At 43.1% G+C, this 27,926-nt stretch overlaps 2 protein-coding genes across 4 annotated transcripts in view; both read right to left on the bottom strand.

Annotated features, from left to right (window-relative positions):
• htra1b (HtrA serine peptidase 1b) overlaps nucleotides 1–18,456 on the bottom strand; it is a 40,451-nt gene extending 21,995 nt beyond the window's left edge. The window contains exons 1-3 of one of the 2 annotated variants that reach the window (XM_064924191.1): nucleotides 17,770–18,456; nucleotides 6,985–7,084; nucleotides 5,290–5,494 (exon numbers count right to left, since the gene is read on the bottom strand). In XM_064924191.1, coding sequence (XP_064780263.1) covers nucleotides 5,290–5,494; nucleotides 6,985–7,084; nucleotides 17,770–18,226 — 762 coding nt within the window. In that variant the 5' untranslated portion in view covers nucleotides 18,227–18,456. The remainder of the gene's footprint in view (nucleotides 1–5,289; nucleotides 5,495–6,984; nucleotides 7,085–17,769) is intronic. The other variant, XM_064924192.1, reaches the window with a different exon arrangement.
• A 6,305-nt stretch (nucleotides 18,457–24,761) lies between these two features.
• The window catches only part of LOC135505103 (pleckstrin homology domain-containing family A member 1-like), a 42,015-nt gene continuing 38,850 nt past the window's right edge, over nucleotides 24,762–27,926 (bottom strand). Inside the window, exon 12 of one of the 2 annotated variants that reach the window (XM_064924193.1) lies at nucleotides 24,762–26,814. In XM_064924193.1, the coding sequence (XP_064780265.1) occupies nucleotides 26,431–26,814 (384 nt within the window). In that variant the 3' untranslated portion in view covers nucleotides 24,762–26,430. The remainder of the gene's footprint in view (nucleotides 26,815–27,926) is intronic. The other variant, XM_064924194.1, reaches the window with a different exon arrangement.

Raw genomic sequence — 27,926 nt, forward strand, 5'->3', positions numbered from 1 at the left:
TTCAGTGTGGATAGGGGGTGCTCCCTCTGCTGTTTCCTGAAGTCCACGATCATCTGTTGATGTTGAGTGAGAGGTTGTTTTCCCGACACCACACTCTGAGTGCCCTCACCTTCTCCCTGTAGGCTGTCTCGTCGTTGTTGGTAATCAAGCCCACTACTGTTGTGTCATCTGCAAACTTGATGATTGAGTTGGAGGCGTGCATGGCCACGCATTCATGGGTGAACAGGGAGTATAGGAAGGGGCTGAGCATGCACCCTTGTGGGGCCCCAGTGCTGAGGGTCAGCAAAGTGGAGATTGTTGTTTACTACATTCACTACCTGGGGGCGGCCCCCCAGAAAGTCCAGGACCCAATTGCACAGGGCGGGGTTGAGACCCAGGGCCTCCATCTTGATGATGAGCATGGAAAGTACTATGGTGTTGAATGCTGAGCTGTAGTCAATGAACATCATTCTTACATAGGTATTCCTTTTGTCCAGATGGGATTGGGCAGTGTGCAGTGCGATGGCGATTGCAGATCATTTAGATCAGTTATCTTTGCCTTCTTGGGTACAGGAACAATGGTAGCCATCTTGAAGCATGTGGGGACAAAAGACTGGGATAGGGAGTGATTGAATATGTCTGTAAACACACCAGCCAGCTGGTCTGCGCATGCTTTGAGAACGCGACTAGGGAAGCCATCTGGGCCAGCAGCCTTGCGGGGGTTAACAAGTTTAAATGTTTTACTCACGTCAGCCAGTCCTTGTTAGTGGGCTGCGACGGTGGCACTGTATTATCCTCAAAGCGGGCAAAGAAGGTGTTTAGTTTGTCTGGAAGCATGACGTCGGTGTTCGTGACATAGCTGGATTTCTTTTTGTAGTCAGTAATTTCCTGTAGACCCTGCCACATACGTCTCATGTCTGAGCTGTTGAATTGTGACTCCACCTTGTCTCTGTGTTGACATTTCGCTTGTTTGTTTACCTTGTGGAGGGATTAGCTACAATGTATATATTCAGACATTTTCCCAGACCAATTTCCATAGTTAAATGCGGTAAATCGTGCTTTCAGTTTTGCGCAAATGCCGCCATCCATCCACGATTTCTGGTTAGGGTTTAAATAGTCACAGTGGGTACAACATCTCCAATGCACTTCTTTATAAACGCAGTCACAGAGTCAGAGTATAGGTCGATGTTGTTCTCTGAGGCTGACGGGAACATATTCCAGTCCGCATGATCAAAACAATATTGGAGTGTGGCTTCCGATTGGTTGGACCAGCGTTGAATGGTTCTCGTCAATGGTACATCATGTTTGAGTTTCTCCCTATAAGACGGAAGGAGCAAGATGGCGTCGTGGTCGGATTTGCTGAAAGGAGGACGGGGGAGGGCTTTGTATGCATCGCGGAATTTAGAGTAGCAGTGGTCAAGGGTATTGCGCATGCGCATAGCGCAATCAATATGCTGGTAGAATTTAGGTAGCCTTGTTCTCAAACTTGCTTTGTTAAAATCCCCAGCTACAATAACTGCAGCCTCAGGATGTATGTTTTCCAGTTTGCATATAGTTTGCATACAGTTTGCATATAGTAAAGTTCCTTGATGGCCATCTTGGTGTCTGCTTGAGGGGGAATTTACACAGCTGTGACTATAACTTACGAGAATTCTCTTGGTAGGTACTTGATTGTAAGGAATTCTAGATCAGGTGAGCAAAAGGACTTTGAGTTCCTGTATGTTGTTATGATTACACCATGAGTTGTTAACCTCTTGATGCTATGGGGGCGCTATTTCATTTTTGGATGAAAAACGTTCCCGTTTTAAACAAGATATTTTGTCACAAAAAGATGCTCGACTATGCATATAATTGATAGCTTTCAAAAGAAAACACTCTGACGTGTCCAGAACTACAAAGATATTTTCTGTGCGTGCCCTAGAACGTGAGCTTCGGGCAAAACCAAGATGAGACGGCATCCAGGTAATGAGCAGGATTTTTGAGGCTCTATTTTCCATAGTCTCCTTATATGGCTGTGAATGCGAGAGGAGTAAGTCTGCCCTTTCTGTCGTTTCCCCAAGGTGTCTGCAGCATTGTGACGTATTTGTAGGCATATCATTGGAAGATTGACCATAAGAGACCACATTTACCAGGTGTCCGCCCGGTGTCCTGCGCCGAAATTGGTGCGCAAAAGTCAGCTGCAAGTATTTTTCCATGGAATTTAGAGAAGAATGCAAGCTTCCACGAACGATACATCAATGAAGAGATATGTGAAAAAACACCTTGAGGATTGATTCCAAACAACGTTTGCCATGTTTCGGTCGATATTATGGAGTTAATTCGGAAAAAGTTTGACGTTGTAGGTGACTGAATTTTTGGTTCATTTCAGTAGCCAAATGCGATGTACAAAACGGAATGATTTCTCCTACACACAGACGCTTTCAGGAAAAACTGCGCATTTGGTATGTAACTGAGAGTCTCCTCATTGAAAACATCCGAAGCTCTTCAAAGGTAAATGATTTTATTTATTTGGTTATCTGGTTTTTGTGAAAATGTTGCGTGCTAAATGCTACTCAAAATGCTAAGCTAGCTTAGCATACTCTTACACAAATTAGTCAATTTCTATGGTTCAAAAGCATATTTTGAAAATCTGAGATGACAGTGTTGTTAAGAAAAGGCTAAGCTTGAGTGCAGGTGCATTATTTTCATTTTATTTGCGATTTTCAGAAATCGTTAACGTTGCGTTATGCTAATGAGCCTGAGGCTTTAGTCACGATCCCAGATCCGGGATGGGGAGTTTCAACACCCCCGCCCTAAAGCATACACCCCCGCCCTTCCTTTTCCCAGAGAAGTGTTTATCTCTGTCGGCACAATGCATGGAGAAGCCCGGTGGCTGAACCGATTCCAACAACATATCCTGAGTGTGCCATGTTTCTGTGAAACAGAGAATGTTTGTAATGGTCGTCGGTGGAAGAAGGTGAGGACCAAAGCGCAGCGTGGTACTTGTTCATGATATTTATTTAAACTGAACACTATCAAACAAAGAAACAAAAAAGCACAACCGAAACAGCTCCGTCAGGTGCAAAACACACTAAACAGAAAATATAATCACCCACAACTCAAGGGTGAAAACAGGCCGCCTAAGTATGGTTCTCAATCAGGGACAACGATTGACAGCTGCCTCTGATTGAGAACCATACCAGGCCAAACACAGAAATACCAAATCATAGAAAAAAGAACATAGACTGCCCACCCAACTCACGCCCTGACCATACTAAAACAAAGACATCACAAAGGAACTAAGGTCAGAACGTGATAATGTTACTATCTCAGATGTCTCTCTGGAAGGCAACCCTTGCTCAAATTTCGTCTACCTTGTTGTCAAGAGACTGGACATTGGATAGTGGTATACTCGGGAGCGGTGTGCGATGTGCATGTTTACGGAGCCTGACTAGATGGCCGCTTCGCCTGCCCCTTCTGCGGCATCATTGTTTTGGGTCGCCTACTGGAATTAGATCTATTGTCCTGGGTGGTGGTCCGAACAGAGGATCCACTTTGGGAAAGTCGTATTCCTGGTCGTAATGTTAGTAAGTTGACGTTGCTCTTATATCCAATAGTTCTTCCCGGTTGTATGTAATAAGACTTGAGATTTCCTGTCCTAACAATGTAAGAAATAATTCATTAAAAAACAAAATATTGCATAGTTCCTAAGAACTCGAAGTGAGGCGACCATCTCTGTCGTTTCAGCCCTGTGTTTGCACATGCTCAGAAGGAGTGGCTTCAGCAGCCATTTGACTAAAGAAACGACTGGGGATGAGCACAACGACCCAGATCCACATTTAGTCAATCAGTCACTGAGCGGGGAGAGAAACAGAGCAACAGAGAAACAGAATCCTGTCCTTGTTGCCAACAAGAGACCATTTCTCTTCACTGTCTGTCAAAGCCTGTACAGACTCATCCTTTGACGCAATGGAAACAGGAGCAGTGAGCGAGCCACGGCACATGCAGATATATGCCTCGCAGGAGTACGTCTGTGTTGCTCCCACTCCGCTTTGAGGACGGTCCTCCGCCATCACACCAACGCAATGTAATCTTTCCACCTCACGCTCCAAGACAGGGTCAGGGAGTTTGACCACTCTGTCTGGAAGGGGTCCGTCAGTCCTTGGGTTCCCTCCTAAGGGTTCTCTTTGTGTTTTTGGTGAGGTTATTACAGTGTAATTGTCGGTTTAATGACTTTCGACAATTTAGGTTTCTAACTTATAAGTACTTGAAGTCATTATGGAAGTAAAAATACACTGTCTATGCTCAGAGACAAACAATAAAACCTTTCAGAAGTGGATTTATAATGTTGACACTTTCAGTTGCAAATCACATAAAAAGTGACACTCTATTGAGCAGCATCCAGGAGTCAGCCAGAGGCTTGTCTGGGAGGACAAGTAACGTGGCACAGGAGCTGGCCAGTGTAGGGGAGTAAGACACCCTATGCTCCAGATACACCTCTTCAAACACACACACACACACACACACACACACACACACACACACACACACACACACACACACACACACACACACACACACACACACACACACACACACACACACACACACACACACACACACACACACTTCCCCCAGTCTTCTGGGACTACTAGTTCATTGGAACTAAGCCTGGGACTGGTTCACACACACAGAGGAACATTTTCCTCCTTGACACCCAAACAGCTCTAACCCTCAACTGGGTGATTTTGGTAATAGTAGGGAGAAGCAGCCATATAAAACATAATGTTGACCCCTAGTTATTAGAACAAACTGGATCAAAGATGAAAAACTGTTCATTCAATCTAAATCATACCACAAAAATACCCTATTTTCACAGATACACATTCTCACAATTCATCATGTTTGTTGCTGAGGTGTCTTATTTGAATGATCCGGCCTAGCTCAAATTAAACCTAGCCGGCACCAAGAATGTTTTGAAAAAGTATTTTCATGCAGGGATTTGTCAGCCATAAATTAATCCAGTCTGTGTGAGCAGATGAATGACAATCTATGAAAGACTGATGCTATTTGTCTTGACCATTCAGAGCCACTGTTAAAATCTCTCCATCACATTCCTGTTCTCTGGCACCATCTCAGAGAGAAAGCGAGAGAGAGAGAAAGAGAGAAAGAGAGAGAAAGAGGAGGAGAGGGAGAGAGAGCAAGAGTGAAAGAGATAGGGAAGGAGGGAGTAAAAGAGAGAGAGAAAAGGGAGGTTGAGGTAAACAGAAGCACCGGTGCATTCAGAGACTCCTGAAGAAGAGAGGCTTGGAGAGCGGTAACAGGCCTTACCGGGACGTCGATCTTGATGAGGGCGATGTCGGCCTTCTCGTCCACGTCTTTGATCTTGGCGTCGAAGGTAGCGCCACTCTTCAGCTCCACCTTCACCCGGTGCTTATTGGCCACCACGTGGGCGTTGGTCACGATCAGGCCGTCCTCTGATACCACGAAGCCAGAACCACTGGCCACCGCCACCTCCCGCTTAGAGAATACCATCCTGGGAAGAGGACAGAGACAGGAGACAGAAACAGGAGACAGAGGACAGAGACAGGAGACAGAGGGCAAAGCAGGGAGACAGAGGGTGAGACAGAGAGACAGGGTGAAAAATAGCGAGACAGGGAAACATCCTTCATTGGTTTTCACATAATACTGTTCCACCTAAGACTGTTTGTAGTGCCTGCAACCAAGCTCTGTGATGTCCTGTAGTAGAATAATTTCAGAAAATCGGCCAAAGTACATGTTCTGCAATATCTGTAAATCCACATGTCCATGAGCAGAAGACCACATGGTACTACAAAACATACTGTATACCATTTAGCCCAAAGCCCCTCTTAAAGATCCCTTGAACAAATTTTCTGATGATGTGTTTATCAACAGGAGGGCAGGAGAATGTTTGTGTTCTCATAGCAACAGCAGGATCAACTTTGTAAACAATTTATACAAGGTCCTGAGTCAGGCAGACAACTATGTACACAGCTGTGACAGGCAGGAGATCTGGTGGTTGATCTACAGTGTTTAATATAGGTCTATACTTGTCTAACACTCCATCCACTCCTATATACCTTAGAGTGAAATTGGTCACTTTCTTATCATAACTTTTACTGGGAAAAACTGCATGCGATACAGTACCTGTTCTACTGGGGTCAGTGTGTGTGTGTGTGTGTGTGTGTGTGTGTGTGTGCTTGGTCTGTCAGAGCTGGCCATCCCACATACAAAAATACTGTTTACTATAGAATACTACAGTACTTACTATAGAATTCTGTAGTAAACTGTAGTATACTGTAGAATAATATACTACACACTGTTGTATTCCTCGATCACGTGTAGTACGTAATATAGCATTTGGTAGTATACTGTAGAGTACTACAGTAGTATCCACAATAAAATACACAGTGAATACTACATAAATGTCAACAAAAACACTACAGTCCACAAAAACACAACCCTAATTTGTGCCATAAGTGAGAAACCTACATGCCAAGTATACAGCATATATTGTGTTCCCTACAGGTTATAGAAAAGAGCAGAAGCTCTGACCTCTCCGTTCAGAACCCAGTCCTACCTATAGGTTATGGAACATTAGCTCTTTTAGTACCTCTCCAGGAGGAGAAAGACCACACTTCTATGTCAAAGATAATAAAACAAAACCACTTTCGTAAACAGTACAGTAATGTCCCCAAAAATACTACAGTAAACACTACAGTAAATAACTGTCTGCAAAAACACTACAGTAAATACTACAGTATATACTGCTCCTTTTTACTACAGTATGTATACTATAGTAAACTGGAAATACTACAGTATACTACAGTAAATATTACAGTATACACTATAGTATTTTTTCATGTTCGATGTTTCTATGTTGGTGTGTGTGTGTGTGTGTGTGTGTGTGTGTGTGTGTGTGTGTGTGTGTGTGTGTGTGTGTGTGTGTGTGTGTGTGTGTGTGTGTGTGTGTGTGAATGTGATGCAGAGAAGAGAGGTTCTTACTTGCGGTAGAGTTCAATATGAACCACAGCAGGAGCAATCTTCTCAACCACGTCAGCAATAAAGTTGTATCTGTGGCGCAGACTGTCTGGATTCTCCTGGCCTGGAAAACATCAAACACATACAGGATTATATATTTGCCACAAGTCCCGAAATATTTCCAAATACTTCTGGGTAGGAAAAGGATTATTTTGGCTTGGACTGGAACAGTGGGCATATCTATCTGTATAAAATGTTTGCTCAAAGTCTAATATATAGTCTAGTGTATATATATATATATACATATATATATATATATATATATATACACACTACACTCAGTAAAGTCTACAAGTCTACACAAGCTGTTCCCAAACTCCCAGGGATACGCGCAATGCCATCCATTTATATTTTCCAATAGGGCTATACATTTGGGTGAGGTTTTTTTCTCGCCTGAGTAGCCTTGTTTCACTGCCACAAATAGAATTAAACCATCTAGTGTTCACCGAAATAACAACACAATGTCAAATACAGGTAGCCTTGTCAAATAATTAACATCCAATCACATTAACCATTACTCTCTCGCGAGAATTTCACTATGGGTCCGTATGTAGCCAAACGTAGCTGCTGCTCATGTTAGTATCTGTAATGATGGCGCAAAAGCCATGGCAGGGAGACAAAGTGGAGTGGTAAGGCGCGTGCAAGCAGTTGCTCCCAACGCCATTTGGGTACACTGCAGCATCCACGGAGAGGCTCTTGCTGCCAAGGGAATGCCTGGCAACTTGAAAGACGTTTTGGACACTATAGTGAAAATTGTTAACTTTGTTAAAGCACTTCTTATGGCTGCAATCCCGTTAACGGGATGATATGACAACAGCCAGTGAAAGTGCAGGGCGCCAAATTCAAAACATCAAAAATTTCAAAATTAAAAGTCCTCAAACATACATGTATCTTATACCGTTTTAAAGGTAGTCTTGTTGTTAATCCCACCACAGTGTCCGATTTCAAATAGGCTTTACGGCAAAAGCACCACAAACGATTATGTTAGGTGACCACCAAACCACAATAAAAACAGCCATTTTCCCAGCCAACGAGGAGTCACAAAAAGCACAAATAGAGATGAATTCTCTCTGGATAAGAGCGTCTGCTAAATGACTTAAATGTAAATGTAAATTTAATCACTAACCTTTGATGATCTTCATCAGATGACACTCATAGGACTTCATGTTACACAATACATGTATGTTTTGTTTGATAAAGTTCATATTTATCAAAATATGAGTTTACATTGGCGCGTTACATTCACTAGTTCCAAAAACATCCAGTGATTTTGCATAGCCACATCATTCAACAGAAATACTCATCATAAATGTAGATGATAATACAAGTTATACACATGGAATTATAGATATACCTCTCCTTAATGCAACCGCTGTGTCTGATTTCAAGAAAACTTTACGGAATAAGCAAACCATGAAATAATCTGAGACGGCGCTCAGAAGAAATAGTCACAATAGCCACCATGTTGGCGTCAACATAAACAAGAAATTATATGATAAATATTCCCTTACCTTTAATGATCTTCATCAGAAAGCACTCCAGGAATCCCAGGTCCACAATACATTTTTGTTTTGTTCGATAATGTCCGATATTTATGTCCAAATACCTCCATTTGTTAGCGCGTTTGGTATACATATACAAATGCTCATTCTGGTCAGCATTACGTCGGACAAAAACTTTAAAAAGTTATATTACAGGTCGAAGAAACATTTCAAACTAAGTACAGAATCAATCATTGGGATGTTTTTAACATATAGCTTCAATAAAGTTCCAACCGGGGTATTCCTTTGTGTCTTGATGAGCAATGGAACGCATGTGGGAATGCGCGTGATCAGAAAATGGCTGACTGCCAGTAAACCTGATAGATTATGCTCTTCTTCAGTCTCACAACACAGTAGAAGTCTCATTCAAATTTCTATAGATGGTTGACATCTAGTGGAACCCCTAGGAAGTGCAACATCATTAATATCTCAAGGGGATTTCACTGGGAACTGTGGTGAATACATACCAAGCTCAGATTTCTCACTTCCTGTTTTGATTTCTCCTCGGATTTTGCCTGCCATATGAGTTCTGTTATACTCACAGACATCATTCAAACAGTTTTAGAAACTTTAGAGTGTTTTCTATCCAATACTAATAATAATATGCATATATTAGCAACTGAGACTAAGGAGCAGGCCGTTTACTTTGGGCAACATATTCATCCAAGCTACTCAATACTGCTCCCCAGCCATAAGAAGTTAAAGCAAGGCCCCTGAACTCTTGTGTATTTTCTGCACTATGCAATGATATGGGCAGCGAGAATGTAACGCGTTTACAACAGTGCTGGTTTTCAAGGGGCAAAGTATTGACATGTTTTTTTTAAATTGAGAGACGAGCTTAAAGATTTCTTTACTGACCATAATTTTCACTTGTCTGACCGCTTGCATGATGACGAATTTCTCACACAACTGGCCTATCTGGGTGATGTTTTTTTCTTGCCTGAATGATCTGAATGAGCTGTTAAGACACTGATGCCCTTTGCAACCACATACCAATGTGAGAGTGGATTCTCGGCCCTCAGTAGCATGAAAATTAAATACAGGCACACTGTGTGTGTAAAATGATTTAAGACTGAGAATCTCTCCAACACAACCCAACATTGCAGAGTTATGTGCATCCTTTCAAGCACACCCTTCTCATTAACCTGTGGTGAGTTGTTCACCATTTTCAATTAACAAATAAGGTTTTATATGTAAGATGGTTAAATAAAGACCAAAATTATTGATTGTTGTTCTATTATTATTTGTGCCCTGGTCCAATAAGAGCTCTTTGTCACATCCCACAAGCCGGGTTGTGACAAAAACTCACTCTCATTCTTATGTTTAATAAATGTATAATATAGTGTGTGTGTGGCAGGTTTACAATGATGGCAAAAAACAACATTTGAGAGTGCGCTGACCCTGGTGCTAGAGGGGGTACGCAGCTGGAGGTTGAATGTTTGAAGCGGTACGGGACTATAAAAAGTTTGGGAACCACTGCTCTACACTATACTCTTATAAAGGAACTTTAAAGAGTGCAGGGGAACTCCTAGCATCACTATACTGTATAAACATAAGCATATTCTCTATTGATAACATCCAGATCGGTAGTGCGAGGGACAGAACTCAGCTGAATCTAAAAAAGGGAAATTGGAACATCTGCTTTGAGGCTCCGTATTGTACTGCATGATCAGTCCAGCTGAAGATCTTCTGATCTCCTCACTGAGCTTATAAAACTCAGGAAGTTACACAAATCTGAAGTTTTATAACCATAACACTTGATTTTTACCTTGCGCAACCTTTGGTTACGGAACAGCTGCAGTGCGTGCAAAACATGTGCAATTATTCCTTCACCTCCTCCCTTTGGGTCTGTGTCGGTCCAGTCAAATAATATCCCTAGGCCTATCCTCCATCTCCCCCTCTAATAAATAGCATCTTTCCAAACCACCTCGCAAACTGACAAAATAGTTCATATAGGTTGTGTGGTTTGGTCTCACACAACCTATGATAGGCAAAACAATAACTGGTGTCTCCCCCTTTTATCTTACATTCCAACAATAATGCACTGCAGAAGGGCTGCTGAACTGGGCTGAGCACTCCCAATCACCCCAACCACAACATCATGGACATTCACAATGAGACCTGTGGAGGCTCCTCAGAGGAGGAAGGGGAGGACTATCCTCCCCAGTGAATTTCATACAAATAAAAATTGTAAAACGTTTAAAAATATATAATTTTTAGATAAAACTATACTAAATATATTCATGTCATCAAATAATTTATTAAGACACACTATTTTGTAAAGAAGGTCTACAGTAGCCTCAACAGCACTCTGTAGGGTAGCACCATGGTGTAGCCGGAGGTCAGCTAGCTTCCTTCCTCCTCTGGGTACATTGACTTCAATACAAAACCTAGGAGGCTCATGGTTCTCACCCCCTTCCATAGACTTACACAGTAATTATGAGAACTTCCGGAGGACGACCTCCAACCTATCATAGCTCATGCAGCATGAACTGCAATGTTGTCCACCCAATCAAAGGATAAGAGAATTAATCTAGTACTGAAAGCGTATACTACAGCTAGCTAGCACTGCAGTACATACAATGTACAATTAGAAAGAAATACAGTAGTTGAACAGTTTTGAAGAAATGAATTACTTCCAAAATGAAAGAGTAGAAAGAGAGAAATAGAGAGCGAGAGAGATTGTCATATTTTTTTCACTTTCATATTCACTTACTTAGCTAGAAAATGCAGCTAGCTAGTGTAGCCTACTGAATCACCCTTCTCAAACAGAGGGATGCTGTGTTAACTAGCTGGCTATGACTTTCCAACACAACACTGAAACTCTTCCAAGTCAAGGTAAGCTTTTGGTTTGACAAATGTAATGTCCCGGGGGCCCACCTGGGTAACTGCTTACTGACTGTTCACTAACGTTACTGCACGATTGTAGTTCTATTAGCTATGCTGACTATGATGTTACTTTAGCTAATATGGTGACAACGATGTAGGCTGTGTGTAGAGGTTATGGTATGGTTTGGCTTGGAAAGGTTTTTTCGCCTGGTCACATACAGCTGATGTACAGTATGTGCCTTGGCTTATGGTAGGGAAATTAACATTCCTGCAGTCAGTATGCCAATTGCACGCTCCCTCAAAACTTGAGACATCTGTGGCATTGTGTTGTGTGACAATTTTAGAGTGGCCTTTTATTGTGCCCAGCACAAGGTTGCACCTCTGTAATGATCATGCTGTTAAATCAGCTTCTTGATATGCCACACCTGTCAGGTGGATGGATTATCTTGGCGAAGGAGAAATGCTCACTAACAGGGATGTAAAACAAATTTGTACAAATAATTGTTGCTAAATAAGGTTTTTGTGTGTATGGAAAATGTCCGGGATATTTTATTTCACCTTTTGAAACATGGGACCAACACTTTACATGTTGCATTAATATTTTTGTTTGGTATCGATTTGCATATTAGATTCTGGCAACATCAATCCAACAGGTCATGACAGCCTAGTCTGTGTTTGTTTCATTAATATTATCTAAGGCTATAAGGACTTTCACTGACCTCAAACCACCCAGAGAAGTGGACTGTGGTATGTGCTTGAGCCATAACAGCCTATATGTCTCCAGATCCAGCCTCCACCATTATGACTAGTCAACTTCTCTGTAATAATTCTTGTCATCATGTTGCCGAAAAGAGTAAGAGAGAGGAGAGAGTTCTCTCGACCTTACCTGCACACAGAGACATGCACTCAGGCACGCCATGTGCAATGGCTTTCAATCAAATCACATACAAATACTTCAGCTTTGATAAAAGGTCAAAAGATCAGTTGTAAAATTGAGGACACTCTATCTTTCTTAATCACTATCAGTCACACCAGCTATTTTGTGCACTGAAAGCCTATAGCATGATCGAACAGATACAGGCACACACAAACAAACACACCCCCCAATTGAATCACATTGGTATCACGTGGAGCGAGAAAATAATAGCCCTCTAACCTTACAGATGTGCGTTTCTCTGCCAAGTGGAACTCCTGATTATGGGGCATGCCATGGCCTGTCTGTCTATTCTTCCCCACTGATGGTTTCCTGATGAGTCCATCAGCTATTTGACAAGGGGTGCTTGGCTTGACTGGCTGTCAGGCTGCTTTGGCCCCTCTCACAATCTGAAGTGAGTACATAAAGAGAGAGACACAGAGGCTGGCAGGAAGTGTTATGTCTTAGTACTGTAAACATGGTCAAAGACAACTGTGTGGAATAGATCTTCCTCGATAGGTTCTTCTTTATTTGACTACAGCAACCGTTTTGCATGATTGATGGGTTTCTTGCAGAATCTGTGAGTCCATATCCCAGTGCCATCCATTTTATCACCAAACCCCCATACACTACCCACCATTGCGACCTGTACGCTCTCGTTGGTTGGCCCTCGCTTCATACTCGTCGCCACACCCACTGGCTAAAGGTTATCTATAAGTCTCTGCTAGGTAAAGTCCCGCCTTATCTCAGCTCACTGGTCACCATAGCAGCACCCACTCGTAGCACGCGTTCCAGCAGGTATATCTCACTAGTCACCCCCAGCCAATTCCTCATTTGGTCGTCTTTCCTTCCAGTTCTCTGCTGCCAATGACTGGAACAAACTGCAAAAATCTCTGAAGCTAGAGACTCATATCTCCCTCACTAGCTTTAACCACCAGCTGTCAGAGCAGCTCATAGATCACTGCACCTGTACATAGCCCATCTGTAAACAGCTCATCTATCTATCTACCTACCTCATCCCCATACTGTATTTATTTATTTATCTTGTTCCTTTGCACCCCAGTATCTCTACTTGCACATTCATCTTCTGCACATCTACCATTCCAGTGTTTAATTGCTACGTTGTAATTACTTCGCCACCATGGCCTATTTATTGCCTTAACTCCCTTATCTTGCCTCATTTGCACTCACTGTATATAGACTTTTTGTTTTCTTTTGTTCTACTGTATTATTGACTATGTTTTGTTTATTCCATGTGTAACTCTGTGTTGTTGTATGTGTCGAATTGCTATGCTTTATCTTGGCCAGGTCGCAGTTGCAAATGAGAACTTGTTCTCAACTAGCCTACCTGGTTAAATAAAGGTGAAATAAAAAATAAAAAAAAAAAAACATTTTAAATACTTGAGGATTTAGACCCGGCTAACACGTTTCAGAATAGATCACAACCTCTGGTGAGCTAGTGCCCTGGTCTTAGCAACAATGTCTGTCAACCATCCAGCCCTCCCCACTCATGTGACAAGAGTGTCCATGTTTGCCCATGGGTATTTTAATCAAGCATCCACTGTTATTCCCATGGTGCTGTGGACATCAGTTGCTTAGGAGTTCTTCCATGTTACCCCCACTCTCGCTTTTGAAGGCACTGGGTGGTAATGGGTTGCAGGCTGAAGCCTCTGACTACCACACACACGCACCCACACCCACCCACACCCACACCCACACACACACACACACACACACATTGACTCTGTCTCATCCAATATTATGTTGGAGGTCTTGACGTTGCCAAAGCTCAACCCCAGACTTCAAGTGAGTTTATGCGAGTGTGTTTGTGCACCTTGGCTGCCGTGCTCACCACTAAACTAATGTTTAACCTGTTGTGAGCTCCTTACATTTTAAAGTGTATGGAAAAAAACCAGCTTTGAAGCAATGTTTGAATGTGTCTGAGCGATGGTCAAATCCAATCATGTAAACAACAGGTGTAGACTAACAGTGAAATGCTGACTTACAGGCATTTCAACAATAGAGAGAGAAGATCTTTAAAGTAATAGAAAGATCATAACACAAGGAGAGAGTAATGATAACTCGGCTATATACACGAGGATACCAGTACCGAGTCTATGTGCAGGGGCATGAGGTGATTGAGGTAGATAACTACATACAGGTATGAATAAAGTGACTAGGCAACAAGATAGATAATAAGCAGTAGCAGCAGATTATGCTATGAGTCAGAATAGTTAGTGCAAAGGGAGGGGTCAATGCAGATAGTCCGGGCAGCCATTTGATTAAATGTTCAGCAGTCTTATGGCTTGGGGGTAGAAGCTGTTAGGGAGCCTTTTGGACCTAGACGGTTCTCTGGTATAGAGGTCCTGGATGGCAGGAAGCTTGGTCCCAATGATGTACTGGGCCGTATGGACTACCCTCCACTCTGCTCGGCCCTCCATTTCCTGCACTCCACAATCAGTTGCTTTGTCTTGCTAAAGTTGAGGGAGAAGTTGTTGTCCTGGTACCACACTCCCCAGTCTCAGGCCTTCTCCCTGTACACTGTCTTATCATAGTCGGTGATCAGGCCTACCACCATCGTGTCATCAGCAAATGGTGTTGGAGTTGTGCGCGGCCACACAAACATGGGTGAACAGGGAGTACAGGATGGGACTAAGCACACACCCCTGAGGGGCCGACGTGTTGTGGGTCAGTGTGGCGGATGTTTTCTTGTCTACCCTCACCACCTGGTGAGGAAGTCCAGGATCCAATTGCAGAGGAAGTTGTGTTCAGTCCCAGGTTCCTGAGCTTAGTGGTGGGCACTATGGTGTTGAACTCTGAGCTGTAGTCAATGAACAGCATTCTCAAGTAGGTGTTCCTCTTGTCCAGGTTGGAGAGGACAGTGTTGAGTGCAATAGAGATTGCGTCATCTGTGGATCTGTTGGGGCGGTATGTGCCTTGGAGTGGGTTCAGAGTGTCTGGGATGATGGTATTGATGTGAGCCATGACCAGCCTTTCAAAGCATTTCATGGCTACAGATGCAAGTGCTACGAGGTGATAGTCATTTAGACAGGTTACTGTGGCATACTTTGGCACAGGGAATATGGTGGTCTGCTTGAAACATGTAGGTGTTACAGACTAGGTCAGGGAGAGTTTGAAAATGTCAGTGAAGACACTTGCCTGCTTATCAGCGCATGCTCTGAGTACACATCCTGGTAATCCACCTGGCCCTGTGGCCTTGCGAATGTTAACCTGTTCAAAGGTCTTATGTTAACCTGTTTAAAGGTCTTACTCACATCGGCTAGAGAGAGCGAGATCACACAGTCATCTGGAACAGCTTGTGCTCTGTCACTGTCTGTCACTGTCAGCTGTGGAGCAGTTTGTCACAGCACTCTCCATCATGACACTCGAGAGCTGAGCATCATCAAGAGCAAATAAATAAACAGGCATTAACATAGTATTAACTAACTTAGCTACCAATTAACTAAACATGTCTCAAATTTGATTTGAACCTCTCGAGCAACAAAACATCTTATTGTTGGAGATTTCATTCACACTTCTTTCCATTCAAAGGGTATTAAGACACCATTCCATTCACTTTCTACTGACAGAGTTTAGTTGATTTTATATCCATGCCTGTCAATCACACATATACAGTGTATATGGAACAAGTCACCTCATGAAGAAATGGGCTACAAAACATGGCTCAATGACTGTCGAATTTGACCTAGATCTTGATCTGTTTAGAAGTTATACAATCGACTGACTTCACGAGGCCCAGATGCCATGATATCATAGGTTGGGAGCAGCTCATGTAATGGCTTTATGACAGAGTCCTACCATATCTTTGGCTTGGCTGAGCGATCCTGTCCTCAGTTATTGAGTGAAACAGCTCTTTTTTGAGGTATCAAGGTAAGCCAGTCCTCTGACCTGAAGGTGCTAAACAGAGTCCCAAAATCTGGAAAGGAGTTTTGTGTTCAAAAGTTGGGAGAGGGAGGAGAAGAATGAGGGAGTGATGAGTGGGTAGCAGGAGTTAGATACTCGCTAGGGTTCTACCTGGAACCAAAAGGGGTTATTCAATGGGTTCTCCTATAGGAACTGCCGATGGAACCCTTTTTGGTTCTAGATAGCACCTTATTTCCAAGAGTTTACTGTAGCAGAAAGCTGGCTAGCACAGAATGATGGTGTGTTCATAGCTGTGTGTGTGTGTGTGTGTGTGTGTGTGTGTGTGTGTGTGTGTGTGTGTGTGTGTGTGTGTGTGTGTGTGTGTGTGTGTGTGTGTGTGTGTGTGTGTGTGTGTGTGTGTGTTGTCAATGTGTACCTTGAGGCCAAGCATCACAACTATACACATCCCAAAAGCAGAAAGACAGTATTTATTTACACTTCATACACCAACTTCCCAAGAAAGCCTTGTTAGATTTCAACAGATTTTGACCCTGGGTCAATAGTTAGTTAAGACAGAAAGTTACTTCACGCAAAAACTAAAGTATGGCAGTTGGTTGGGGTGGATGAGTAGGCGTGTAACGTAAACGTCTTGCATCCTAAGGGTTCCGTGTTCAAATCTCGTCAGGACAGTTTGAGCTACTTTGCAACTACTTACTACTTTGCATCTAGCATGTTGGCTAACCCTTAACCTAATTGCTAACCTCAACCCCCAACCTAGTTAACGTTAACCAATAGATAGATGACGTTAGCTACAACAAATTAGAATTAGCAACATATCATATATTTTGCAAATATGTAACATATTGTAAGAATTGCAATTCGTAACATATCATACGACATGGATGATGGACGTCCACATATTAATAAATACTATACGAAATGTAACATATCATACTAATTGGAGTGTCCCAGGTGTATGTTTACTACGTTCAGGTCGGCATGTGAAGCCCTACCGGTTAATTAGTCAAAATAACATGGACAGGGAAGAAAACCTAAACAGCCACGAAGGCACACCATTGAAATGTCAATTAAATTGCTCGTAAAATGTGTTATTAACCAACACATTAAGATATTTGTTAGATATGGTATCTCCTTGTGAAAAACATGTCAATTGAAATGTCAATTAAATTGCTCGTAAAATGTGTTATTAACCAACACATTAAGATATTTGTTAGATATGGTATCTCCTTGTGAAAAACATGTACGACACAAAAGCTCTATCTGGTTTAACCTTAGGCTACTGGTGAATGTGTTGGGTGTGATTGTTATACGTCTTGACACATACTGGCTCTACCACTGTGCCAGGCTACAGTTCAGACAGATCCAGTTGAACTCGGTAACATGTTATTTCGAGAGATGGGATCTTTTAACGAGCAAGCAATTATGACATTTCAACGCAGACCAATTCAAAGGATAATATTATTTCTATTTGGTCTTTGTTGGACCTTTTATGCATTATGATTTTACGCACAATATTGCACTTGCTGTGGCTTTTATCAAGACAACCAGTAATTTGTTATACATTGTGTTGAATTCCAATACCTTTGCCACAGGTTCCTCTCTGTATGAAGATGACCGGTGGCTGCTGCAGCTTCAGAGCCCGATTACTCACTCTCTTCAGTTCGCAGATGTTTTGGTAGGACACCCCGTCGCTGCCGCACACCGGGTCCGAACCTTTGCAGACGCACACACCGCTTTTGCCCCGACGCCTCACTGTGGCGGACACCCCAATTCCGTCCGTTATCGAGCATTCCATGCCCTCTCCGCACTCCGGGTCCCCTAATCTCCCTGTGCCGCCGCATGCCTCACCCTCTTCGGACGCACAGACCGGACAACAGTCGCATTGGTCAAGTATGTCGCCGGCCATGCAGTCCGCAGGGATCGGGGGGCATAGAGATTTGTCACATTTATCTGGACAGCCGATGACATATCGCTTGGTTCTTGCCTCGCAAACTAAAGGAGCAAGGAGAAAAGTTGCGCAGATGACCGACCAAATCATTGTTAAATATTAAATTGAAAAAAAAGCAATGTTGTCAAAAAAAAGAATTTTCAAACGTTTCTACAAAAATGTTTTATCTGCATAAATAATAAACGATGCATAAATGTGAAAATAAATGTCAGTCGCTTTTCACTAAACTGTGCTTCGTTAGTCTACTGCTGTCAGACAACAAAGTTGCTGTAACTCCCTCTGTGATGTTGCAGAGTTTATAAAGGCAACAACACGTTGTAGCAATATAAACAAGACAGGCGATGGGTGGGCTCTACTGACGTGCAGAGGGTTCAGTACATATGCCTCCTCCACCCGCCCTGTTACTGAGGCTATGTCAGAGCATCAGAATGTACCCTGAGTTCATTTCAAACTGATCATACATTGCTTCATGCAGTTGTTCAAAGAAACAATGGCAATACACTTTTGCTCTTATAGTAGCATCGCCTACCCATTAATTTCCACAGCATATAACTGAGTTGTATAGATTTAATTACTGCACTGGACTTGGCCTAATTATTGTTGTGGAAATTCAAAGATGCCCAAAGCAATTGCATGCTCTTTGATAATTGATTTTTCCTTTGCCATACTATCAATGTTCAACAATCTGGTTACGTAAAACAAAAGCCACTATATATGCTTGGTGTAGTTTTTTTTTTACATTATAGAATCCTCAGCAGTTGAATTTACAGCCGGGAAAGTGATGAAGTGAAAGCAAAGGTTATCATAGTTCAGTATATTTGGGGTTGCAGTCCTTGATTTGTTGATGGTCTGGGTTTGGGTAAGGGCCAGGCAAACGCCTACAGTATGTTATGTCCGTTAATGTTAGTCCATGATTCTGAGAACCCTAATGTCTACGTCAGTATTCTGGAATGCTCATCCATTCCATGGCATAGTACTGGAATCCAAAAGCAAATATAATCACTTCCATGTGCTGTTTGTAATGGATTGATCGAATACCCTCTAATCCTAATGCACTTTAAACGACAGATGCTTGTAATGGTCTTTGAAGAGTTTCTCTCCCACAATGCATCATTTCCAAGGGTGCTGAAAACCTAACGCTGGTTTTGTGTTCGTTGCCATTACCACTCTCATTGCGACTAAATGGGATACAGTTTTTGTCAGATTACAATTTATGTAGCAGGTTAGAAGAATTTATGCAGCAGGTTAGGATAATTATGGTAGCACGTTAGGAGAATTAGGTTAGGTTCAGGTTAGGAAAAGGGTTATGGTTAGCTAAAATGTTTCAACTTTTGATATTCATTTGACAAAAGCTGTATTCTTTCTAGCCATGACTGAGGCCTTTTTTTGTTGTTTATTAACCTTTAATTAACTAGACAAGTCAGTTAAGAACAAATTCTTATTTACAATGACAGCCTAGGAACAGCCTTGTACAGGGGCAGAACAACAGATTTTTAGCTCAGGGATTTGATCTAGAACGCTTTTGGTTACTGGCCCAGCGCTCTAACCACTAGGCTACCTGCTGCCCCAAGGCAACAGGAACAACAGTGAACGGGAACAGGAACAACAAGAGCTTGCTCATGTTGTTTTAAGTGTCGACAGCTACAGTGAATGTAACACTAAATCCCAGGCAGTTATGCTGGAGAAACCACCCACTCTTCACTTCTCTCATCGCCACTGGGAGTGAGAGCGTTGGGAGTGTTTGGGAGCTGTGTTGATCACTTGTAGGATCTGAATAACTAAATTGAAAAATATGAATTATCATTTTGTTATAAATCTAATCTGACAGATTATGACAGGACATTGTTAAGTATAATCCCAATTAGATTCTTGAGGATGCCACTGCAGAAAACAACTAACATCAACGAGTGTCAGAGTTGACTGAATCGGAGCGTCCTTAAGGGCCTAGCTTACGAGAACTCACACAGTGCTGCTGGTCTGAGAAAAGTGATTCTGACCCACTGGCATGTTCAGGGATCGTTTATGGGACCCTCGACATCTCATCACAGTTTACGATGTGAGTGATGCTGGAGGGGAGTCAAACAGAGCTCCGGGAAACATCCTCCACTCCTCTCTATCCCCCTCTCCATCCCTTCATCCATGTCTTCCGAACCTGGCTGTTCCAGCACGTATGAGTCACACCCGCTCGCCTTTCACAGCCCCATCATCAACACATAGACACACTCCAAATGGCCCACAAAACGAATGAGTCTCAACCCATTCCCATCAGCACAGCTCTGCTCTATTTGTGGTTTTGACTACCACCAGCAGAAACATTACTTTACTGTAGCTTATGTAATACTGTGGATGTTGATAAGTAAGAACGTTTGTGTTCATTGGAGGGACAAGACACTATGAATGTCTTATATCAGCCAGGGGGAGGTCATTTCAGCATGGTTAAATTGCAATGCTCTATAATTAAGTAATAAGGCCAGAGGGGGTGTGGTATATGGCCAATATACAACGGTTTTCAGCCAATCAGCATTCAGAGCTCGAACCACCCAGTTTGTAATGATATTTCTGCCAGCCGAGACACCTCAAGCAGAACAAACAGGGTTTTGACTTGAAGTATTTGGTATTTTACTCGGATCCCCAGTAGCAGCAGCTACTCTTCCTGAGGTCCACACAAAACATGAAACATAATACAGAACATCATTAGACAAGAACAGCTCAAGGACAGAACTGCATACATTTTTAAAAAGGCACACGTAGCCTACATATCAATGCATACCCACAAACTATCTAGGTCAAATAGGGGAGAAGCGTTGTGCCGCGAGGTTTTGCTTTATCTGCTTTTTGAAACCAGGTTTGCTGTTTATTTGAGCAATATGAGATAGAAGGAAGTTTCATGCAAAAAGGACTCTAAATAATACTGTACATTTTCTTGAATTTGTTTCTGGATTTGGGGACAATGAAAAGTCCCCTGGTGGCATGTCTGGTGGGGTAAGTGTGTGTGTCAGAGCTGTGTGTAAGTTGACTATGCAAACAATTTAGGATTTTCAACACAATGTTTCTTATAAAAAGAAGAAGTGATGCAGTCAGTCTCTCCTCAACCCTTAGCCAAGAGACACTGGCATGTATAGTATTAATATTAGCCTTCTGACTACAATTAAGAGCTTAACTAGGTCTTTCCTTGCAGCACTGGACCACACGACTGGACAATAATCAAGACTAGACAAAACTAGAGCGTACAGAACTTGCTTTTTGGAGTGTGGTGTCAAAAACAGTTATCTCGTTCCCCACCCTTGTCCAGGACATATCCTGTTCACCCCCCACGTTCCTGGTGCATGCCATGCTGCTGCCAGTGCTACAGTACATCCCCATTACAGCTGAGAAACAAGAACCAGCAGCAGTTTGAGGGAGAAAGATGTACAGTAATACTGCATCCAGGTGCTGGATGTCAAAGAAAGTCACATTAGCCACAAGAGACAATGTTCTTTACTTGATTAAAATCTGACCACAACACTCCTAATCGTCATTGTCCTGTCCCCAAAATATATTGGCAGTGGTTGGGGGTGTTGGTTAACCACAGCTGGCTGTAGAGAGCCATCTTTCTGTGGGAACACATTTGTTCTTTATCCTGAACCGTACTAGTGGGCAAAAGATCCAGCTGAGCTCTACCATTTATCTTACATTTACATTTACTACCATTTATCTTATTAGGTGCTGAAGTATTGCTGGTCTATTAAATTGATTAAGAAGCTTCTACCAAGTGCTGACGAAGCAAATGTAGTTATTTCTTATGGAAGTGAGTCTAAAGTTGCACAGGGAGACAGCAGTGTAGTTGGAAGTTTATAGGTTTGTGTTGCTCTTAGCCAGAGCAATTAGGGTTAAGTGCCTTGCTCATGGACACAAACAGATTTTTCACTTAGTTGGCTTTGGGATTCGAACCAGTGACCTTTTGTTTACTACCCCCAAAGCTCTTAACTGCTAGGCTACCTGCTATCCGCTAGGCTACCTGCTACCCGCTAGGCTACCTTCTCCCCGCTAGTCTAACTACCCATCCGCTAGGCTAACTACCCACCCGCTAGGCTACCGGCCACCTGCTAGGCTACATGCCACCCGATAGGCTAACTACCCACAAGGCTAACTACCCATCCGCTAGACTACCTGACATTGTTGCCAAACTTACATCATCTCTTGTAACATTTATTGTTCACTTTCAATTTAATCTGGGAGTGCTTATTATTTTTACAGCGGGAAATATATAATACATGTGGGGGGAATTAAGTTAATTGCAGCAATGCAATGACAGAGTGGAGAGTTTACCATTTCAGGATAATTGAACTACTCTGTTTTGTTTTATACATTATTTTGGTGGTGGGGGATTTGGGCTGTTTGTGTCTTTCTCCTAATTTGAATCATGGGAGATGTGAAAAAAGAAACTGGAAGCCAGGAATGCAAAGCAGTGATTGGTTGAGCAGGAAATGTCTAATAATAATGATGATAATAATAACACATTTAATAACATAATAACACACTTTATATAGTGCTTATCAAGGATCCACATTTGCTTATGTCACATGTAATGCATGGAGCTTCTCAGAACCAGTCTAATGCATATATTTCTGAAAAAGATGTAGAAGTATATCTATAATATTCAGTTGCACTTTTGCACCATTACATTGGAACACACACACACACACACACACACACACACACACACACACACACACACACACACACACACACACACACACACACACACACACACACACACACACACACACACACACACACACACACAAATAACTGTGGTTACTTAACATATTCTGGCACAGCGATGAATCGATGAGGGAGGGAGGGAAGCTTCCTGTGTTCTCTGGTTGTGCAGATGTTAGGTTCCAACCACTCCCTCAGTGAGATCTCCATTAGGCACCCAGAACCAGTGTGGAGAAAGCCTCAGAACCCCAGAAAATGAGGATGATCTAGAGCTGGACCCAGCCATTGATAGGCACTGGGTTGGACCATGGAGGCTCTGCTTTGGTTACAGAGTTCTTCCAGCTGTTTATGTTATCCTCAACTCACTTAGAGGCCTCCGTTAGGGGCCATGTCATCATTGCTGACATCATCACTTCCCGGCACAGGCCCTGGGATCAGAACACACCTGATGCGTACAACTGACCCTGACGGCCAAGGGCCAGCAGAACAGACCTGGGATCAGTGGTCAGAGACCTGCGGTCTTCGCAGCATCATTACACTGTGGTGTCCAGCCTGGATGTCTAGGTCCCTAGTTCCCCATGTCCTGACCAAGGTCAACTGTATTCACTGCAGTCATCAATATAGATTTCCCAGAGGTTTCTTTCCAGTTTGTGTTCTTTAGAGTGACACTATCTGACAATACAAGCCCGTTAAGTGTGAACTTACGAGAACTAATGAAGCACTACGAATGTCCCTTTGAATCAAAGTCAGAGTTATTCAAACATGAACTCAACAATGGAGACAGATTCCAATTGTTAGGTCCTGAATCTAATTTGCTGCAACAACAAGCACTGGCTGAACTCATTCCCTCCCAGTAACATCCAAACTCTCGGAAACCTGTTCCAATATGTTTAAGCAGTTTGTTATTTCTGTGTTTTTATTGGAAGTATGTTCGTTTAACGAGACTCAAATGGGAGCAGAAGAGGAGTGCCATTTTGTTCCCAATCCAAACAAGAGCTTCAGAGCAGGATTTCTTTCATTATACCTACGCATCATAACATTGTGACCATGAGTCATGCCTGGCCTGCTCCGAGGGCACAATGTATTCCAGCTGTTTTTTCCTACGAGAAACCAGGGGCCTCTCAGTCACAACAGACAGCTCTCGCCAACTGCTCAGTGTGAGGGACAGGCCATCTCCAGGTTCAGGCAGAGTTTTGTGGATGGCTTTCCCTCTCTATGGGCCCTTGTCAAACTATATAGGGAATTTTTTTTGCAGTTACTGGCCCAACACTCTAACCACTAGGCTACCTGCCACCGCGAATGGGCTGCCATTCTGGATGCAACCTTAGGGGTAATGATGTCACCGTAATCATTCATACCGATAGGATTCACATTAAGACCACAGTGTGTAGTTCAGAAGCCCAAACAGTAGTGAATGAGATAGATATTTACTAAATATTTAGATGTATTCACTCTCCATGGGGTCGGTAGAAAGCGGATTCTTCCGGTTTTCAGGGATACAGTATTTTCAACCTTACTTCTGGCGTTTCCTTTAAGCCTGCTACGTTAGGTTAAGATGTATTAATAATACAAATATTTCCAATTGACAGTAAACCTCTATCAACCATCTCAGTTGACCATAGATGCCTATAAACAATGCCAATAGATGGCGCTAGAACCCTGCTTTGCCGGGTTCTTTCCTATGGTCTTACCAGGCCTTGAAATGGCAACTGTTGACGCTGTAAATTGGTTACACCTCTAAATTCAATCTAGTTACACGCTGGAAAATGTGGGGTTACAAAAGAACATAGCAGACATTGTATTGAATGCAATAAAAAGATTTGATCAAATAAGGACATGTAGTGTCAATCTACAGCCAACACAAAAATTACACTATTTACATGACTTGAGTCAAATCAAACATGACGCAAAAAGTCACACCAACTTGAATCCATTGATTTATTTTCAAACTCCACTTAATAAATAATGCACACGATTTAAGAACATCAGGTACACAATTAAAAGGGTCAAAATAGCTTCTTGTTTTTTTTCCTCTATAGAAAGAACGCAGGCACTTTAGCAGCTGTTACAGTAAGAGTTGTGCAACACAGTAAAAACAGGAAGAGCACACAGCTGAGGCCAAAGGTCAAACACTCCTCCCGTCTTCCACCATATTGGCAACGCAGGTACCCTATGTCTCCCCCACAGACACACAAACAAACCGTCACAGCATTGAGAAAAGTAGTACAGTACTCATACAGTAGAAAAGAGAAGAGGATGTCGAAGAAACACCCATAAAACAGATCAAGTGTAGCGGGCAGATTATCTGCCCACATTGTATCCACAAAGTGCCAGTTAAAAGGCCCTACCCACAGGCCTATAGATGTACTGTAACTGTGCATATCTATCCTCCTGAGGGAGAAGTCACTATACAAATTCATGCTCACGTTGACAGGCACATAACATTACAGTTCAGGACTTACATTTGGCAAAACACATAGGTGTGACAGTGTGTGTGTGTGTGTGACTGATTGAGAGAGAAAGAGAGAGTCTGAACGAACACAACAGGTGTAACTTTCATTAGAACATAAGGACTTAAAGCATTTCTAAAGGATGACTAAAAACATAAATATACACAAGACCCACTCACTCCAAAAAACACCTGAAAGCAAGAATGGCGCATGGAATTTCGACAGGTTATTTTTAAGATTCTGGTTTCATATTTCATCAGGTGCTTCCATAACGGCATGCTTTGGATAAAAACTAAATGGTCTGCTTAAAATCAAATATATTTAACATCTTAAAAGTACATACAAATCTACACCATTGTGTGTATGAGTGGGGTTGTCTCATTGTCGACAGTTACAAATTTTTAGTTTACATAACTGTCAATAAAAATAACACCTAGCGCCTCTTTAAATTAGGCCCAACAACCCTGATAACAGTAAATCACGTGACGTCAGGGAGAAGGAGGAGAAGGTGGAGAAACGTGAGCAGTGAGTTTCTCAGCAGAGTAAGCCAAATCAGTAACCTCTTTAGCCAATGGACAGGGGATGATGTTATTGAATCATACCACACAATGCCAACACCAAGAGAGAAAGAGCAACACCCAACAGAAATATCAACAACGAAAGAGAAAGAGCAACACCCAACAGAAATATCAACAACAAAAGAGAAAGAGCAACACCCAACAGAAATATCAACAACAAAAGAGACTGAACTAAAACCAAACACCTGACGAGGTCTCCTTGCCCTGACACATCACGCCATTGGCTGTGTTAAGAGAAGCTCTCGATACAGGGGTAGAGTAGACGATCACCAATCACAACCAGGGACCACTTCCTGTCTTCCTGAGGGCCAGGTCGGCTCCGATTGATTCAGCTCCATTTTTTGGTAACTTCTGATTGGCTTTCCGTTTGTCGTTGGTGATAACTGTCCAGTCCGCTTTGTGTCAGTGTGAATCCACCTGCATCCACATCCAATGAGCAGGTTCTGTGCATGGGGAGTGAAGGTCAGGTGGTGGAGGGAATAGGGGAGTGGGGTTATGGGTGAGAGCTTGCGGTGTCTTATGAGGCAGGGGCTAGGGGTCAAAGGTCAGGGGTTAGACTAGAGGCTCACACCTGGCTGACATGCAGGTCTGAGTCCTCGAAGCTGAGGGTGGAGATTTCCGGTTGGTCGCCCTCTACTTCGCTGCGCCGTCTCCATGGCGACAGGTCCTCCCGGTCGGCGTTGGTGTGGTACAGGGATGAGGCGCTCACTTGGACAGGCGGGGGGTCTCCTGGAGGGAGAGGCGGGAGCGGGGTGGTGCCCCCGGGTGGCCTCGCCAGGGCAGCAGGCCCATGAAGTCCTGGCTGTCCCAGGTAAGGGCCCGGGCCCCCCTGGGGCTGGGGGTAGGGTGGCTCTGCCTGGACTGGCGAGCGAGGGGCGGGGGGTCCCCCGTGGTTGCTGCTGCAGTAGAAGCTGGAAGGGATGCTGGTGGTAGAGTGGTCGCTGTGCTCCTGCATAGTGTAGGAGAGGGAGGGGTTGAGGGAACGGACGGAGGAGGGGGACAAAGTCATTCAGATTCAGAAGCACTGGACGCAGGGGACTCAGTCAGGTCAGTCACAGTGCTGTAGTGAAGGCAGTGGCACAGGGTGGCAGGGCAGGGCAGGGCAGCAGCAGCAGTAGTAGTAGTAGTAGTAATAGTAGTAGTATCTACAGTGGTGCTGGTGCAAAAGGGTTACAGTAGTGGAAGCAGGAGTGAAACAAAGGCAGCAGATGTAGTTGGAGGAAGAGGAAGCAGAATAGCAGCAGCAGCAGAAGGGATGGTACAGTAGAGCTCACTTGGGGAATGTTAGTAACTCACTGTCACATTTTAATCTCTGAAAAACACGACAGGGAGAAAAGACACAACAACGAAAACAGACGCCCAAAAGTTAGTGAAAAGATGACCAGTTACAGCGAGCGAAAAAACTGTTTAGGAGTATCTCGTTTTGTGTGAAAATATTAGATGCGTGAAAATATTAGATGATGAGGAAGTGATAGATGGAAAAAGTGACACAGCATGAGAATCCAGGAAAAATGGGCAGAGGGATGACATTAGGATAGATGGGTAGAGCTCGGAGAACATAAGTATGTGTTGAAGGGGTGGGGTGCATGAGGACATGTTGACTTGAAATCACAGTATTACTGGGTCATTAGAGAACATGAGAGGCTTCAAACTACTAGACATCACAGGAGGCTGGTGGCACCTTAAATGGGGAGCACGGGCTATACGGAATGGTATAGTAATGGCTGGAACGGAATCAATGGAATCGAACTCCATGTGGTTTCCATGTGTTTGTTGCCATTCTATTCACTTCATTTCAGCCAATACTATGAGCCGTCCTCCCCTTAGCAGCCAGTGCTAGTAACAAGAGACTCTAAAAGCAATGTGGCAATGTTAAAAAGTCTCAAAGTTGGCAAGTGTAAGATGTTGAAGTCAATGAATGAATGAATGAATGAAGATATAATGGTCAACCTTGAGGATTGCTGTGTGTGTTTCTAGGAGAGGTGGGGGAACATGCATCACCAGACCGAGCTAGCAGCTATTAGACCTAGCTAGCAGCTACCAGACCTGGCTAGCAGCTAT

This window comes from Oncorhynchus masou, chromosome 18 (assembly GCF_036934945.1).
Source record: "Oncorhynchus masou masou isolate Uvic2021 chromosome 18, UVic_Omas_1.1, whole genome shotgun sequence".
Classification (NCBI taxonomy): domain Eukaryota; kingdom Metazoa; phylum Chordata; class Actinopteri; order Salmoniformes; family Salmonidae; genus Oncorhynchus; species Oncorhynchus masou.